The sequence below is a fragment of the Symphalangus syndactylus genome, chromosome 12 (genome assembly GCF_028878055.3).
Source record: "Symphalangus syndactylus isolate Jambi chromosome 12, NHGRI_mSymSyn1-v2.1_pri, whole genome shotgun sequence".
Taxonomy (NCBI): Eukaryota; Metazoa; Chordata; class Mammalia; order Primates; family Hylobatidae; genus Symphalangus; species Symphalangus syndactylus.
This window is the reverse complement of record NC_072441.2, coordinates 103,062,283-103,080,636: the sequence shown is the minus strand read 5'-3', so window position 1 is coordinate 103,080,636 and position 18,354 is coordinate 103,062,283. Positions and strand designations below refer to the sequence as shown.

General features: G+C 39.0%; 1 protein-coding gene and 1 long non-coding RNA gene across 17 annotated transcripts in view; one reads left to right on the top strand and one right to left on the bottom strand.

The window, feature by feature from the left end:
* RABGAP1L (RAB GTPase activating protein 1 like) overlaps nt 1-18,354 on the bottom strand; it is an 865,831-nt gene that overhangs the window by 10,215 nt on the left and 837,262 nt on the right. For all 13 annotated transcript variants that reach the window (XM_063627303.1, XM_063627307.1, XM_063627305.1 and 10 more), the window contains 4 exons: nt 16,394-16,504; nt 9,214-9,318; nt 6,221-6,304; nt 2,186-2,257 (listed from right to left, as the gene is read on the bottom strand). In XM_063627303.1, coding sequence (XP_063483373.1) covers nt 2,186-2,257; nt 6,221-6,304; nt 9,214-9,318; nt 16,394-16,504 — 372 coding nt within the window. The remainder of the gene's footprint in view (nt 1-2,185; nt 2,258-6,220; nt 6,305-9,213; nt 9,319-16,393; nt 16,505-18,354) is intronic.
* LOC134734565 (uncharacterized) overlaps nt 1-18,354 on the top strand; it is a 66,245-nt gene that overhangs the window by 14,582 nt on the left and 33,309 nt on the right. The window lies entirely within an intron of this gene.

The following is an 18,354-nucleotide window of genomic DNA, read 5'->3' as shown; positions in this document are numbered from 1 at the left end:
GCTAAGACAAGTTTACATTCCTCTTCCTGAATGTCATGGCCTTTCATTAGCTAGTCTCACCTACTTAGCTAATACTTTCCTCTGTTCCTTAATACTTATTCTAATCACATCAGTCTCTGTAATGAGACACTGAAATACTCATTCCTATGTTTGGGTCTTCACTCACATCATTTCTTCTATAATGTTCTGTTTAAACACTTCTCTCTAACTAATTTCTATCCACCCTGCTTTAGTCCAATCTCCATAAAGCCTTTTTTGGTCTATAGTTCTCATGATTTTGTTTTCTCTACAACACTGATTGTCAATGTGATCCAACTTAGCACTTTTTTTTTTGTTTTTTGTTTTTTTGAGATGGAATCTACCCTGCTGCTAAGGCTGGAGTACAGTCTCGGCTTACTGCAACCTCCACCTCCTGGGTTCAAGTGATTCTCATGCCTCAGCCTCCCGAGTAGCTGAGATTACAGGTGTGAGCCACTATGCCTGGCTAATTTTTGTTATTTTTAGTAGAGACAGGGTTTCACCATGATGGCCAGGCTGGTCTTGAACTCCTGACCTCAGGTGATCTCGCCTCAGCCTCCTAAAGTGCTGGGATTACAGGCGTGAGCCACTGCACCTGGCCCAACTTAGCTCCCTTGAACTGCTTCCTAAGTTCTTAATTTGCATGTGTACATAACTTGTCCTATAGGAAAATTTTAAGCTCCTTTTCATGTGTAATTTCTATAACAAAATGGCAGTCTAATAGCTATGCACATAGTATATGCTCAATAAAACCTTTACTGACTAATCAATATAAATTCTCATTTTGTTATTGCCATAAAGATTTCAGTTTAGCATTGAGAACATATGGACACAGAAGAGGGGAACAACACTCACCAGGGCCTGTTGTTGGGGGTGGGGACTGAGGGGAGGGAACTTAGAGGACAGTTTAATAGACATGGCAAACCACCATGGCACATGTATACCTATGTAACAAACATGCACCTTCTGCACATGTATGCCTTTTTTTTTTTTTTAGAAGAAATAAAAAAAAATTCACTTCAGGAGAGTTAACCCCTTTATGCCATGACACTTCATCAACTGAATCTTGGTCAGTATGCCTATAATGTACAAAGCGTGGTAAGTGCTAACTAGAAAGAAGTGCAAAAGTAGATCAGAAAGGGAAGACACAAACAACAAATTTTAGCACATCAGGGAGGGAGACCACCAAACTCTATACTCACTAAATCTCTCATTGATATTTTGTAACATGAGTAAGAGAAAATACTTTTGGAATACAAGGTCTTGTGTGTCAGGTACTAATCTAAGCACTTTATATACACTATGTACTTTATATTCATTATCTTATTTAACATTCAGAATGATTTTTTGAGGCAGGTAATGTTATCTCCATTTTATAGAACACAAAATGAAGCTTAGAAAGGTTAAATCACTTTTCAAGATTGTTAAATTATATGCTAAATTACTTACTACACATTTATTTACTAGTATGAAACCTGAACATATTCAAATAAGATGATGTCAGTTTTCTGTAACACTGATCCCAAAAGTTGACTATGACAACATTGCCTCTTAAGGATACCAGTCCATTGGTTTACTGTTGTTTCTATGGAATAAGCAATCTGTTTTTTTCAAATAGAGCATCAACATAATGCATTTTACCACCAGGGGGCAGCAAGTAAACAAATGCCACAGGTTTTCTTTAAAAATAAACCTCTAAAAACTTAATGCAAGAATCAGTTACCCAACACATGTTTTTCCAGCTGAGTTCTATATTGCCCATGGTGTTTACTTATAAACAGAGTGATGGGATGATCCTACTGAGTCCCATACTGAAGCCAGATCAATGCAGGCTCAGTCAGATGTGGGCTGCTGAGGGTTCTCAGGTTCACACCACCCAAGAAAGCTACATGGCTCATCTCAAGCTCTGGGGCTTCTTGTGACAATGTCAAATCCTAACTTTCATGTTAGCTGCCTCTGACAGTCCATATGATTAATGGGAGCATCATAACTTTTCAGCTGGTAGGGAAGACAATCACACCTGGTCATAAGAGAGGTATCCTAGTCTCCATAATTCCTGTTAATAAATCCTTTAATACAAAATGGTGGTGTTCAGGGTTCTTTCAGGTACTTACAAGCCTGTGTGACTTTGAAATAAATTTTATCACAGGATGATTTCACTCCTTACCTTTACCGCTTCCAGCTCCTCCTTGCTGGCTGCTTGCTGTTTCTCCAGCCTGGTACTCAACTGCGAACAGATCTAAGGATGAGAAAAGAGTCTTTTACTAGAAAACAGAACAACTCTTGCAGCATGTACACATAACTACTTATCAATTCATATGTTACGCTAGCACATCTGATCCTAGAAGGAATTTTACAAATGAATAGCACTGCAAATGCCAGTCATTTCGGAAATGAGCAGCAGAAAGCTGGAGCATTCCATATGTAAAGCACACTCTACCTTAATTAGTAGAAACATACAGGGAGTAGATTTGGTTTCTTTCTGTCACTAGCCTGTGACTGGTTCAAGTGAATTCCTGGCCTCACTTTTGGAATTAACCTATAGAATCTTTGCTGAGTATTCACTTTCTACAAGTTAGTACGCTGAGAAAATCTTGATGAAAAGAATTCTAGACAGAAATATCTCCTGTCTACTGTCATAGAAAGAACCTGCTTTCAATCACAAAAGTTTCCTTAAGAAGTGGCAGAGTGATGTTCTCACTCATATGTGGGAGTTGAACAATGAGAACACATGGACATAGGGAGAACATAGGGACATAGGGAGAACACATGAACACCGGGGCCTGGTGGAGGGGTAGGGGACTAGGGGAGGCATAACATTAGACGAAATACCTAATGTAGGTGATGGGTTGATAGGTGCAGCAAACCACCATGGCATGTGTATACCTATGTAACAAAACTGCACCTTCTGCACATGTACCCCAGAATTTAAGGTATTAAAAAAAAAAAAGAAGTGGCAGAGTGGATAAAACAAAGTTAAAATGACCAGAAAATAATACAGACTAAAACTCTTATTAAGTAGGTTTGGCAACATACCATAGAAATTAAAAACTTAGCTGCTGGAGTTAAATGTGAGTTTAAGGCAGGCCAACTCCATTTCTTTATAGCTTTGTGAGCTTGGGCAAAGTCATTAATCTAAGCCTCAGTTTCCTCATGATTAAAAAGTGCTGTGCTATAGCAATCAAGTGGAAAAAAAAGTATGCAAAGGGATTAGCATAGCACCTGGCCAATAGTAAGTGTACATTAAATAAAATATATTATTATTATTGATTCTGAAATAAGGTGCTAACAAGTATTAGAATTGGTAGAAATAGGTGCTTTCAAAGGAAAAAATCTAGATAAATAAGTATTGGATGTTCAAATCCATTGTCTGAAATAAGAATATTTTATTTTAGGAAAGTGGATGAAAGGTGGGAGGATCGCTTGAGCCCAGAAGGTCAAGGCTGCAGTGAGCTGTGTTCAGGCCACTGCATTCCAGTCTGGGTGACAGAGCAAGACCTTGTCTCACAAAAAAAAAAAAAAAAAAAAAAAAAGGTGGAAAAACGAGATGTGAAATTTTAAAGTACAATTTTAGATAAAAACATATATGATCTACCTCTATTATCAAAACAGACATTAAAAAAAATCCCAGTCTACTCAAAAATAGCTCTGGAGATGAGGGCTTGCTTGCTGAGTTCAGTTTGTTGAGTTTCATTCCAATTTCTCCAGATCCAAGCCTGAGGAACCATTAGTAGGACTGTATTGACTGATGTTAAAAAGAAGAGATCACCATGGTAGATTCTGCAAGCCTTAAACCCTTTTAAATAAACCAAAACATTATGCATAGAGCCAGTAACAGCCAATTCCAACTATAGAATGCATTTAGATTGTGTCTTATATCCTTATCTTCAAACAGATAGGTCTGTTGCCTTTTGCATTATTTCAAGGGCTTGCCAGATAATATTCAAGAATAGTCCCCAGGATTACTATTTAAAGAGTGCTGCATTTGGTGGCCACCCATGGCATAATCTGGCAATGAAAAACATGCATTTGTAGCAATGGGAAATTCCACATTCCACAGCACATAGTCTTTAATGTTCCTTGTATTGGTTAATGATGTCTACCACCTCTTCTCCTAGATGCCCACATTCAACATCTCAGATCACCTTCAAGGTTTTCTCTTGTCTAGCAAAAAAAAAAAAAAAAGAAAGAAAAGACTGTCTTTTGTGTCTCCCTTTTCTCTATTTTCATTAGTTATTTAGTTCAGGGACCTGGTTCTTCTTACTTGGACTCTGGTATTCGTGGTCTGTCTCCTTGGTTCCACATTTCTTACTGGGACAGATTAGTGCCAATAATATGTCTTTGATTATGCCACTTTCCTGCTCAAAAAGATCCTACCACAAACAAAATAAAATCCAAGGTCCCAAGCCTAGCCCTGAAGACTTTCCTTTATCTGGACCCTAATGTCCCTTTGCTTCTCTTTTGTACCGGAATCTCTTACCAAATGAATTATTTTTCTCTTCACTCATCTACTTCTGTGCCTTTGCACATCCTATTCTCTCTTTTCTACCATTTCCATCCTCTTCTTGATCATCTTTATCTCTACAGATCCAAGTCTCATATCGCCTTTGAAGCACAGCTCAAAAGGTTTCATTTCCCACATGTAATAAGTTTCCCTTCCTCTTATTTCTACATAGGTATTACCTCCACATTATATGATAAGCTTCTAGAGAAGAAAACTTGAATTCATTCATCTTTTTGTCTGTCAAAGTATTAAGCCTCACAGAGAGCAGGCATTAAATAAACATATATTGATTATCATAGAAGAGTAAAATAGCTCTAAAGTTTTATTTCTCAATCTTCTGTGAATATGCGGATTCCTTATGGAAAGATGTTCATAATGTATTAGTGAACTAAGGCTAGTTACAAAAAAATAGGATAAACAATACAATTCATCCTGTTTATATATATTATAAATTTATTTATAAAGCATTTGTATAGCAACAATGCATATTCAATATATTACAATGATTATCTCTAGCTAGAAAGATTGAGGGAGATTTGTTTTCTTTGTGCTTCTCTGCACTATTCTAATTTTCCACAAGAACACAAATTTAATTTATAAGCAAAAAAACACATTTTTTAAAAAAGTAAGTATCAGACTTCAGAGTCCTCTGTGAAGTAGAAGACCCCAGGGAAATCTTTAGATCAGAAGATGGCATATGGTACTTTAATTAATTCTAGAAACCTGGAATTTGAACAGATCACTCAGGGTCTCAGCAATGAGAGGAATCCTTGCCATGTCCAGCCAACAGGAAGGACAAGAAGATACCAGTAGATACCAGGAAAGGCTGCTTTTTGAGTCCACTCTGGTGATGGGGCCAGAAACATCCTCAAGAAGATGAGCCCTTGGTTAAAAGCATTTTAAGGTTCACAATAGAAAGCTTCCTGCTAGCATTGGCCTGTAGAGGGGAAGGCCACATAGCCATGTGGGAAAAAGAGTGCCTACCACATTCTGTACCGTGGTAGCAAAGGACACACTGATCCCCTAGCTACTGCCATTTAATACAATAATTAAACTTCGCAAAGAGGCAAATGTTCCGAGTGTGATCTACTGGAAATTAGCTTCTGAGTAAGGCAGAAACAGGATCTCAGTAGTCATCAAAAGGTTTTTCTATTCCTCTACATCTACCCAACACTGTAAACAACCAATAGATTGTTTTGGTCAGTTATACCTCCCAAGTTATCAGTTATAAGTAATAAGCTATAAGTAATAAGTTATAAGTATGTCCAACCACTGTCTGCTTCAAAGGAGAGAGTGAGTCACCAAATTTAATAAATCTGGAAAACTATTCTGGAAACTTTAAAAACAAAAATATTTATTCCCCAAAGAAAAATAACAAAATAATTACTTTTTATTTTTATTTTTTTAGAGACAGGGTCTTGCTCTGTTGCCCAGGCTGAAGTGCAGTGATGCAATCATAGTTCACTGCAGCCTCAAACTCCTGGGTACAAGTGATCCTCCTGCCTCAGCCTCCCGGGTAGCTGGGACTACCGGCACATGCCACTGTGTCTGGCTAAAAAAAAATTTTTCTTTGTAGATATGGGGTCCTGCTATGTTGCTCAGGCTAGTCTCAAACTCCTGGCCTCAAGCAAAAAAAAAAAAAATTACTTTTATAGCAGCAAACTATAACTAGCTCTGTGTGCCACAGAAGTACATTACCTGTTTATACTCAGCAATGATAGCTGTAGTCTTCTTTATTTCATATTCTGCCTTCTCTAGCTGTTTCCTGAAGACTTCTTTTAGCTAGAAAGAATAGAATGAGAAATATCAGGATTCAGCCAAAATCTTAATAAATTTTCACAAACATCTATATTCAAATCTGTCTGATTCATAGTAACAATGGTAACAACGTTAACTGTATAAATTATCTTCATGGAAGCTGCATCTTGATAATCTGAAAAAGTCAATCATCTCCAGAGATGCAGAAACCTTACTTTCTTTTCTGTAAAATATGAGACATGTGAACAACACCATTATAAAATTGCTTATGCTTGCTACTTCTAAACATATTGCTAAATAAGTGTCCATTCAGAAGCTATCTTTATCCTTATAAGACTCTAAAACAGGCTGGGCACGGTGGCTCAAGCCTGTAATCCTAGCACTTTGGGAGGCCGAGGTGGGTGGATCACGAGGTCAGGAGTTCGAGACCATCCTGGCCAACATAGTGAAACCCCGTCTCTACTAAAAATACAAAAAAATTAGCAGGGCGTGGTGGCAGGCACCTGTAGTCCCAGCTACTCGGGAGGCTGAGGCAGGAGAATGGCGTGAACCCGGGAGGCGGAGCTTGCAGTGAGCCGAGATGGTGCCACTGCACTCTAGCCTAGGGGACAGAGCCAGACTCTGTCTCAAAAAAAAAGAGTCTAAAGCAAAACATCAAGGCAATACTGCATGTTAAATTTATTACTCTTGACGCTATAAATTACTGAAAAAAATCATTGTAGGCCTCCTTATAGTCTACCTTTACTGCTGTTACCTCTCTGGAGGCAGAACAAGAGGCTTTGGGGACTAGAGTTAGAAAAGATGGGGGAAGATAAGAGCTTTTGAGAAGGACAGGAGATTCAGGGACTAAAGAAACTGACTTTAGAAGGAGCTAAAGTGACACATAATGGCAGGTACTTGTTACAGTCGCTGAAATGTTAAATTATGAATGCTATAGTTACAACCACAGTTATTTTTGTGGCCCAGCAGCTCTAGAATTCTAGGTATAGGGGAAAATTAAGGTGATAGAAAAGCTCAGGTGCTACCAGATACAAAGGAAAGAATTAAATTCTGCAAGTTGTTGAACAAACAAGTAATGAAACAAACAAAAAACAACTCTGCTTAAACTTTAAGTACATAATCAGAATAAAGAGATGCGTTCTGCACTAAAGCATCCCAAATTATTAATGGCATATACTCTGTAATTGCTAATTCATAAATTATTGCAATTTATAATTGCACTCCTCATTAGATTTCTGAATTTCTTCATATCTGATTCTAAAATTCTAAAAGCAATTGGTAAGTTATACTGATCTACACTCAGTTGTTTATATTGATCTTTATTCTCTATCCGACATAATTTAAGGACATAAACGATAACCTTCTCGCCTCCCACGATAAGGCCCCATAGATGTTAGGACAGACTTGGCTGGCTGAGAGTCTTTGAGCAAGGGTCACTAAATTTATCTAAACCATAGTTTCCTCATCTGAAAATGAGAATAATCCCTATTTTACAAGGGTACCATAATGATTAAAACAGTCACACACACACAGACGCACACGGAGGGGAGGAAGTGCAAAGCATCTTGCATTGTTCTTGCAACATACTAGGTGAGTATTCAAGTGTCACATTCCTTCCCATTTTAGGTATCAATTGCCTACAGGCTAGTATATGTCTATGGAACCACGGAGCAGGTAGAACCCGGGTTAAATTTATTTGCCAAGAGCTTTATGCCTCATCTAGAGTAGCTTAAGTGGCCCAAAGATGGCAGGAAGTAAAGAAAAAACAAAACCCATTAAGGAGCCTAAATAATCTAAAACTGAGTAATCAGCCCCTGAAAATTTTTGAGTAGGTAAAAAATATATATCCTGGGTGGCTGTAAACGCCAAAGACTCATTAAATCAGATTCCAAGGAAAAAGAAACCATGGAACACTTTATAAAGTCTGGAAGGTGCTAAATGACACACTCCTCCACATGTAACTTTAGTGGAACTTTTTTTCTGGTTGCTTGGATGTAGATCTTTGAAATGCTTTATGCTGTGCTTTAAGTTTAGTATTACTGATGTCTCAGAATGAAACTCATTAAAATAAGCTAATCACGATTTGAGATACTTCCTCACTTTATAAGTTAGCTATATTAGTAAAATTCAAACACACTCTTAGCAGAAGACTTCAATTGTTTGTGATGAAACTCTGACTCATAATCTAATCTGTGTCAGGCCCCTGGCTGGGACTGACAGGGGTAGAAAACATTGATGAAGCAGCATGTTCTTCCTTGGGGAAGCGGAGAGCTCCAATTCCTTGGGCCGATAGGCCCCTCTGCCCATCCTATACTGCTTTGCACTGGTGGCATTTTCTGGCTAATTAGCCTTACAGCTCCCATGAAGAGTGTAGGGTGCTAACTTCAAGGCTGGTTCCCAAAATGTTTCTTTATATTCCCCCAGGAAATAGGTTTGAAAGCATCGCCAGGAATACTGATGCTGCTTAAGGTGTGAATCAGGAAAATGAAGTGTGACTGATTGAGGCCGGGGCTGTGTGGCAACTCCCAGCAGAGATCTCTAGGTTTTCGGTTTAACAATGCTCATAAACTACTTCAGAGAAGTCAATTATCTTGGAGATACAACACAAAATTTGCAGATTCGTCAAAGCTCTTGGATCATAATTCCAAGTTACTAAACTTAGAGAAAACTCAACACTCTTGCTAAATATCTCAGTAAAGGCAAATTCCTAAAAGCTGTTCAAGGGTAGAAATACTGCCTCCTCTTTTAACACCCTTCAAAAAAAAAAATGTCAGAAATGTTGGACAAAAATGTTGAGTAAGTACACTCAACTACTTACATTACTGCTTTAACATCACCTTTGATTTAGAAGAAATTTAATTTTCCTTCTTTTTTATAGTATTAATTCCCTACCAACATACTTTTGTAAAGAAAAGCCTACATATTCCTTTTACCTGGGCAGTCTCTTCCTCTTGCTTCCTCTTCTCCTCTTCAGTCTCCACCAGCCTCTGTTTGGTCAAGAGGAGCTCCTTATTCAACACATCTGCCTTGTCTTCTGCCTGCAAATCATGGTACATCACAGTCATACAGAGGGTAAAGAATGTGTGTGGAAACTTTCTCCAAACCCAATCTTCAGTTGCTGTTCCAAAATTATTGCAAGTCATTCTTTTCCCTCCTAGCTCAACCAAGGGATGGCTGCTTTCACTGAATGCCAACTATGTGCCAGCTAGTTGGCACACATTATTTCTAATCCACACACCAACAATAATTTTACAGATTATGACAGTGAGGTTTGGAAAGATCCAACAAACTGTCTGGGGTCACACATCTAATACAGTCATGATCTGAATTCAGATTTGAATAACATCAAAGTCCATCCTCCTTCTAAATGCTTCTTACAGATTTTTAGATGTTACAACAGCACTCACTCTGTGTAGATGGTTCTGATGAAGGGGTAGAGCCTCACATAGAAACTTTCAACTGGTGGAGAATGGGGGTTGACTCAGAGAGGAGGAGCAGACAGGCTGGTCTGAGGACAACAATTAGGTGGCAAATTCAAAGACTAGCTGAGGTAAACCTGCCCACATGGCCACTCACACAGGGCAGTGAGTCTAGTAAGGAGAAATCAAGACCAAAAACCCATGATAGAGCCATGAAGAAAATGGAAATATGGACCAGGAACCCAGGAAGAAAAGATCATATTTCTAGAATGATGATGTCTATTTAACACGTTGGACTCTCACCTTTTAGGCCTTGGCTTCAAGTTCACATGGCAATGAAGCATGCCCTCAGCCCTGGCCCACTCACCCTCATCTAAATTAGCTCCCCTATCTAAATCTCTCATATTTCCCTTAATAGGACTGTAATGACAACTTACACATGGTATTTATTTGTCTTGCCCACTAGGCTTTAAGCTCCAGGAGATAAGATCTATATCTCTCTTGCTCATCACTCTATCCCAAGCACCAAGCCCAATGCCAAGTACAGAATAGGTGCTCCCTAAGTACGTGGTGAATGAAGAGGTGTGGCTAAATCATTGCAGATGTAGACTGCATGCAGTGGAGATGGCAGAAGGCCACAGGATGAGTTCAGCAGAGAGAACCCAGACACAGAGGAGAGGCAATTATGTGAAGAAGCTATCCCTGGCTGACAGCAGCAAAATGTTATCCAAGTAATGGTGAAAACTGGCCGGGTGGCCTTCTGTCCGTCTTCTGCCATATCTCCCACATGTCCAGATGGGCCAGGCCAGCTCAGTCTGCTGAGGACTGGCCAGGCGGCCTTCTGTCTGTTTTCTGCCGTATCTCCTGCATGTCCAGATGGCCAGGCCAGCACAGTCTGCTGGTGACTGTAGAGAAACTGCATTCCAGCTGCTCTGCTTGCCCTGTCTTCTGGCTCCTGATGGCTCATAGCCCAGTGGTTAGAGCTCTGTTTGCAGATCATTTGAAACCGTTGGGTAGTTAAGGTGAAAAAGTCCCTTAAAAGTCTTTCAGACTCTAAAAATTGCTCTGATGCATTAAATGTTAGGGGGGAAAATCTAACAGCAAATTAACACGCTAAAATGAGAAGTAGACCTTGAGAATGCAATATGAACACTGCAAGTCAAGTTTTCATAAGTTGTAAGTCACCTGATGCACATCATGAAAGCATGTGGCATAAAGTACAGCATTTTAAAAGAAAAAAGAGAAAAATAAATAAATAAACCATGGAAGCACAAAGCTTCCATTCTAGAGCCCCAAGCCAGATGACTGACTGAGGTTACTCACAAAGCAGGGAGACCCTCCCCAAAGTCTCTGACAGATAGGCACAGAGTGGCACTTTAAGAGCAGCTGTACAGCCGGGCGCGGTGGCTCACACCTGTAATCCCAGCACTTTGGGAGGCTGAGGCGGGCTGATCGTGAGGTCAGGAGCGAGACCATCCTGGCTAACATGGTGAAACCCCATCTCTACTAAAAATACAAAAAAAATTAGCCGGGCATGGTGGCGGGTGCCTGTAGTCCCAGCTACTCGGGAGGCTGAGGCAGGAGAATGGCATGAACCTGGGAGGCGGAGCTTGCAGTGAGATCTTGCCACTGCATTCCAGCCTGGGCGACAGAGCGAGACTCCGTCTCAAAAAAAAAAAAAAGCAGTTGTACTGCTCATTTCAGTGTTCTTAAAAACTGAACCAACTCTCTCCCTGTAACTGCAGCCCACTGGTTCACGTTCTACCCCAGAATGTTTGAGCCCTGCTAATAAAGAAGACTGCAACTAAGCCTTCCTCTTACAGGACCCACAGCAATTTCCACTTTGTGAAGAGACTGATCCTTTCATAATGTTCATCATGATACTGAAATAAATGGTTTTTTTTTTCAGTTTGGTCTCTTGGAGAGCCATCTAAAATTTTACCATTTTGTAAAAATGTTTTAAAGTAAATGCTGGCCGGGCGCGGTGGCTCATGCCTGTAATCCTAGCACTTTGGGAGCCTGAGGCGGGTAGGTCACCCGAAGCCAGGAATTCGGGATCAGCCTGGCCAACATGGTGAAACCCCGTCTCTAATAAAAATACAAAAATCAGCCAGGCATGGTTATGGGCACCTGTAATTCCACCTACTTGGGAGACAGAGGCAGGAGAATTGCTTGAAACCAGGAGATGGAGGTTGCAGTGAGCCAAGATCACGCTATTGCACTCCAGCCTGGACTACAGAGCTAGACTCTGTCTCAAAGAAAAAAAAAAAAAGAAATGAAAGAAAAAGAAAAGGGGGAAAAACACTTCCCTGAGGAATTTTTTTCAAGAACACCTAAATGTTTATGCTAAGAAGACCTATTATTTTTATTTGCACATTTTCTGCCGAACAGTCTTCATTAGGTGAAGATTAAGGCAACTTCACTTATTTCTACTGTTACCACATACAACATCTGCAGCAATTGTTGTGGGTCCTATAGGGAAGAGTCCAGTTTTCCAGGAAGCTTAATCCACAGTTTCTCCTCTTATGTTAAACAGAAAAGTAGGAGCAATTGTTCTGTTCATCAAAGGAGGGCCAGATCTGAAATAACTTGAGTATCCCTCTAACAGTGGTCTTTTGAATCTTTGTACAGCCAACCACTATACCTCACTTAAGTAGGTATTAACTTTAATGTTAATGAATGAAATGCTAAACACAAATTCTACTTTTGAGCCCAAATTATGAAGCCTTTCAAATTCTACCTTTGAGCCCAAATTATAAAGCCTTCACCATATTTTTTTTTTTTTTTTTTTGAGACAGAGTCTCGCTCTGTCACCCAGGCTGGAGTACAATGGTGTGATCTCGGCTCACTGCAACCTCCACCGCCCAGGTTCAAGAGATTCTCCTGTCTCAGCCTCCCTTAGTAGCTGGGATTACGGGCGCATGCTGCCACGCCTGGCTAATTTTTTATATTTTTAATAGAGACTCGGTTTCACCGTGTTCCCCAGGCTGGTCTCGAACTCCTAAACTCAGGCAATCCACCTGCCTCGGCCTCCCAAAGTGCTAGGATTACAGGTGTGAGCCACTGCGCCAGACAGCCTGCACCATAATTTGGTAAGATTGAGAGAAACATTGTCATTATCAAGTCTAAATACTTACCAATATCTTATATTGTCTCATTGATACTGAAAGTTCTAATTGCAATCTAAGGCTTCTGCTACATATGTATGAGAGAAACAAGCACTGCAATGTGTGATTTAATCATGAATCAACCAATTACCTCAGTCCTAGTATCAGAAATGAGGATCTTTGAGAAATGATTTCTGAAAGAACTAACCAGGCCAGTCGTTCAACTTAAAATAAAACAAAATAATTTTCCACTTAGTCCATGTAGCTTCTGGTCTAACAGAACTTGCTATGGTGAGAGGGAACCTAGACCTCTGGTCTTCAGCAGGACAGTACTAATCATGTCTCTTCTCTTTTGTTCCTTGCAAATAGGGAAGGACAAGAAGGGCCTGAAAGCAGATAGCAAACAGAAACTGAAATGGAGATGTTGTGCCTTTTTTCACTTCTAATCACTGAGAAATCTTTATTTAAGGAATCCGAGAGGGCGAGTTCTCAGAGAGGAAGGCTCTGTCAGAGGGAAAAGCTGAAGAGCCTTTGGTGCCCAGGAAGCCTGAAATTAGCATTAAAATGGTCAGAGTAAGGAATGATTTATTTTTGCAAAGAACCTAATTTCCTAATTAATGTTTGTTTGCTTACATATTGTCTTAAATACAATCTGCTTTTATATTTGTTTAAAGTTTGCCAGTGTTTTGCTATTTTAATTAAGAGATCTGATTTTCATGAACTGGGAATGGGAAAGTACTGGGCAAACTAGGTGAAGGCCTGCAAAGCCAGTACTTTTCACTCTCAGGCTAGGGCCCTTCCTAGAAGACGGGTGGGGCAGGTCACTTCAACTGCAGGGACAGCTTTTTGGTAAGCAAATAAACCCCAATGAGGAGGAAACTGCAAAATCAGAAGTTAGGAGGAAATATGCATGAAATAGCAGTTTTTATTCTTTCATCTAGATTCTTTCATCTAGATAAAAAGCTCCAAAAGGGAGGGTCCAGGCCATGCTTACTCTTCTTAAAAGAGAAGGAAAGGGAGTCAAGGAGGGAAGAGAGAAGGGAGAGGAAGAATGAAGGTCTGATGGAACCTTTTCTTCAGGGGCTGTTATAGCACTCACATCATGAGTTACCCTGGTACTCAGTAATCAATTACTTCAAGAATACCTATAATGGCAGTGACTCCAGACTGACTCACATAAAGGATTCTCTTGGTGAAGAAATGATTTTTAAGATAATAATTTTTTCTGATTATTAGTTATATATATTAGTATTATATTCATATATAATATGAATATTATAATGTTCATTATTTTTCTGATTTTTCAAAGTTCTAATGCTCATTTTTAGTTAACCTATGGTGGTTAGGTAATTTAGGGTCTTTCTATAAATTCTAAATGGGAAAAAACTATAAAGATGAATATAAAAATTATATTTAATCTTATCACCCAGAGATTCATAGCAGTAACATTTTTATGTATTTCCTTGTGGGCTTCTTCCCTACCTAGGTATACTATGGTCCCCTTCCCTATAGGATAACCCAGTGCCAGCCAGTAGCCCTTGAAATTTAGATGCAAACATTATAAATGTTTACTGTTTACAGAAAAAAAAGTATTTAAAAAAAAACTATATCATTATTTTCCCATTAAAAAAAATTATTCCAGAAAGACATTTTACAGTCAAACTGTCATTCTCCCCTACTAGTGAACACAGATATAATAATATTTCTATTTTTCATTCTTATAAGTAACACTGCAGTAAACAACCTTGTATATACATTTTTTTAAACAGATTTTTTTTTTAGGATAGCTTTACAAGTCAGAGGATCTCTAGTTTCCTCATCTATATAGTTTCCTCATTCATGAAATGGAGGATTAAAATAATAACTGCTTCCTGGAGTCATTAGGGAGATTAAATGAGATGATGTTTATAAACTGCTTTATTTAGTGCTTGGCACATAGTGGGTACATAGTAAAATTTAATTTTATTATTGCTTAAACCTTTTAACGTCTTAACACATATTACCAACTATATTTCCCAAACAACTTTGAAACTCTCCTTAGCTCATTTCACTGCATCCCCACTGAATCCACTGTTTAAAAATTGTTTCGTTTAGTCAGCCATCATAAGAAAATTATTAATGGATAAAAGATTCAAAATGGCAGAATCAAGTGTGAATCAAGACCATTTGGAAAGTTAACATAGAACCAAGACTTTCATTATAGCACTGACTTATCTCAACAGTCTCATGAATACAAAAATATGACCACTGAGGTAAGGCTGAATTGACCCTGATTGAATGGAGATCCTGCTACCTTCTTTGTTTCTGACTCTCCTAGTCACATATTTCTCATACCACTTCTCACAGCTTCCAAATGGGTGGGCTGAATGAGGTTTGTGGTTAACAGGGCCACAACTTTTTAAAAAACCATTCTCTGAGCAGCTTTTTCTACCTTCCATATCCTGTGTCCCAAGCAACACAGTTTTTGTTTTTGTTTTTGAACTCCCTTTAGTGCCAGCTCTCTCAGTGTCCTCCTCTCCCAGATATAGCACTGTTTTCCTGAACATGGGTCTTATCTCCAACTTTACTATGGTTAGAACTTTTGAGCCATAAAATTGGCTATCTGTATGGGAAAAAAGAAATTGTGGCAGGGGCCATTTTCAGCCGTCCTTTAATTTTAAACATTTAAGCAGATTTATGTTATTAATGGATTTGTATTTTTAATATTGTCAATGCATACTTACACCACAGGTAATGACTCTTTTACAGATTCAGCAGTCTGAGTGTCAGTTTTTCTGACCCTCCACTATCTGTTGGGAATATTTACTTTATAGAAGTCAGAAAATAGAGTGGTAATTTTAAATCTGCACGAGACTGCTTCTATATTGCCAATTACTTCTGAAAATGCTAGCAAGAAAAAACAGGAGATCCTAAGACTGTCAGCTTAGTTGGAAAGAACAAGGGATGCTAAACAATTTAAGGTCTTCTAGCAACAGCTAACATTCAATGAACACATACTATTGAAGTGCCTTACTTATTTAATTGTAATATCATCTCTATGAGATAGACACCTTTTTATACCTATAGACAGCTTAAGAACTGCTCAGGGTCATATGGTTCGCAGTGGTGGTGCCAGCATTCACAACCAGGCAGTCTGGCTCTCAGCCACTCAGATGCCTATCAATCTAACAATCCAACTCTTAATGTAGGTACTTCATGTAAAAGTTCACATTTATTATGGAGAAGAATTCTTACTGGAACAAAAAGTAAGGCACCTACTGTTAGAGTGGCATTAGTACAGGTATATTCTTGGTGACTGATGTTCTCAGATAATTATGCTGACAGTCATTGGTTCAGGAAAGGTATCAACAAAGACAACAGAGTTTAGAGGTATAAAGAAAGTATGTCACACATGCTATTTAGAAATGACCCAAACCTTTCTCAAAGGCTTGTGTTTTCCACTCTCTCCAATTAACACAAACTGTCCCTGCCACTCGTCCATTCATCAAGAACAAAGTCGAGAACAAAGCAAGTTTGTGGGGGCGGTGGTGAGGGCAAACTGGTCTTTGCCCTGAGGAAGTCATCATAGTCTCATTTCTAAAGTTTACCTGATCCAAGTCATTCCGTAGAGCAATTTTGCTTGTTACTAGTTCATGGGCGAGGTCATCATTCTCTTGTTCCAACCTCATGCTGGCCTCCTGTAATCTTCGGTTCTCCCTCTGCAGAAGAAGAACAATAGCCGGAGGTGGGCATTAGTGTCTGGACATACAGAAACGAACAGAACTGGTGAGGAAAAACAAGCAACAAAGTGAACTTTCAAAGGTGTAAAAAGGAGAAGGCGCAAGTGGCACAGGAAGGCAGGATTGCTGTCTGGGAAACAACAGTGAGTTTAGCTAGCGATGCAGCTGCAGTTCTCTACCCGGTGAAACTTGTCCCTTAAACTCTCAAGATGGAACTTCATTATAAAAAATGTGCCACAAAGAGCAAACTTTCTGAACATATCCCCCCCCAATCCTGTGAGGTTTTTACATAGATCTAGAACACAGACACAAACAATTCTTTATTTGAAACATGCACAGTAGTCTCACCCTTGACCTCAAGAGAAACCACGAGACACAGTAGGAATGAAACAGGGGAAAACCACTAGACATTTCTTTAATTGTTTTTCTAAGACAGGGTTCATATTGAGTATATTTAAGAGCACTAAATCAAGAATCATGACACATGGGTTCATGACTTTGCTAACAGCTGACATTTTTATTCTTTAAGTAAGAATATATTTACTTTTCTGAACCCTATTTTTGTGTGAGAGCAACAGTCTTAAGATACCTAGTTTTTTTGTTTTTTAAAAAACTTCAGATTAAAACATTCTGGGTAAAATAAATTACTGAGGATTTTTGCTCCCAACGTTGAAAAATCTGAAACAAAGTTACATGATAAAAAACCAAAAACAAACAAAAAAACGAAAAAAAAAAAAAAACCAAGTCACTAATTCTTATGAAGCAAGGTCTTTCCTTAACTAAACACACTTGGTGTGTTCACAACTATTTTCAGAATAGCTATTTCATGTCTTCCATTCCAAAGTATCAAAATTGCTTTCTTTGCTACTGTTAACAGTTATAGGAGATTCAAAAGAGAGCTGACAGGAAAGACTAATGTCATGAGACCTTCCTGTTTTTCAGATTTACACTTCTAACAGTGTTTTCTGCAAAGGTGGCAAAAACTCAGACAAAGCAGTGACACAAAACTAGAAGACAAATATATGTTTTGGAAGACAGTTTATCATAGCATACCAGGTAATGTGAAGTTAATTTTATCTTCTATATAACAACCTGGTGTTTGTTATATTGAAAGAGAAGACGATTTCTTTCTTTTTCCTGTTTTTTAAAACAAGGGTTAAGAAACACATGGTAAGGGCAAAGTCTGAGGGTTTCACAGAGGCAGAGGATCCATAAACAGGGAAGGCCATCAGAGAAGTTACAGGATGAAACTGCACCTTGATTATACCAGCCACCAGGGCCCATTTCTGTCTTTTTTTTTTTTTTTTGGAAAAAAAATTAGAATAGTTGGAGAATGTTAAAACATTATTGAAAAACATACCTACTAAAAAAGAGAAAAACAATCCCAAATCACTTTAATACTTTAAATAAATTCACGATAGAATTCTACTCAGTCTTAAAATACTGGAGAAGGCTGGGTGCAGTGGCTCATGCCTCTAATCTCAATACTTTGGGAGCCTGAGACCAGAGGATTGCTTGAGACCAGGAATTCAAGACAGCCTCGGCAACATGGCAATACCCCATCTCTACAAAAAAATTTTTTAAAAATTAGCTGGGTACAGCTGGGCGCAGTGGCTCATGTCCGTAATCCCAGCACTTTGGGTGGCTGAGGTGGGTGGACCACTTGAGGTTAGTTCAAGACCAGCCTGGCCAACGTGGTGAAACCTCATCTACTAAAACAAAATACAAAAATTAGGGCCGGGCGCGGTGGCTCACGCTTGTAGTCCCTGCACTTTGGGAGGCCGAGGCAGGCGGATCACGAGGTCAGGAGATCGAGACCACAGTGAAAC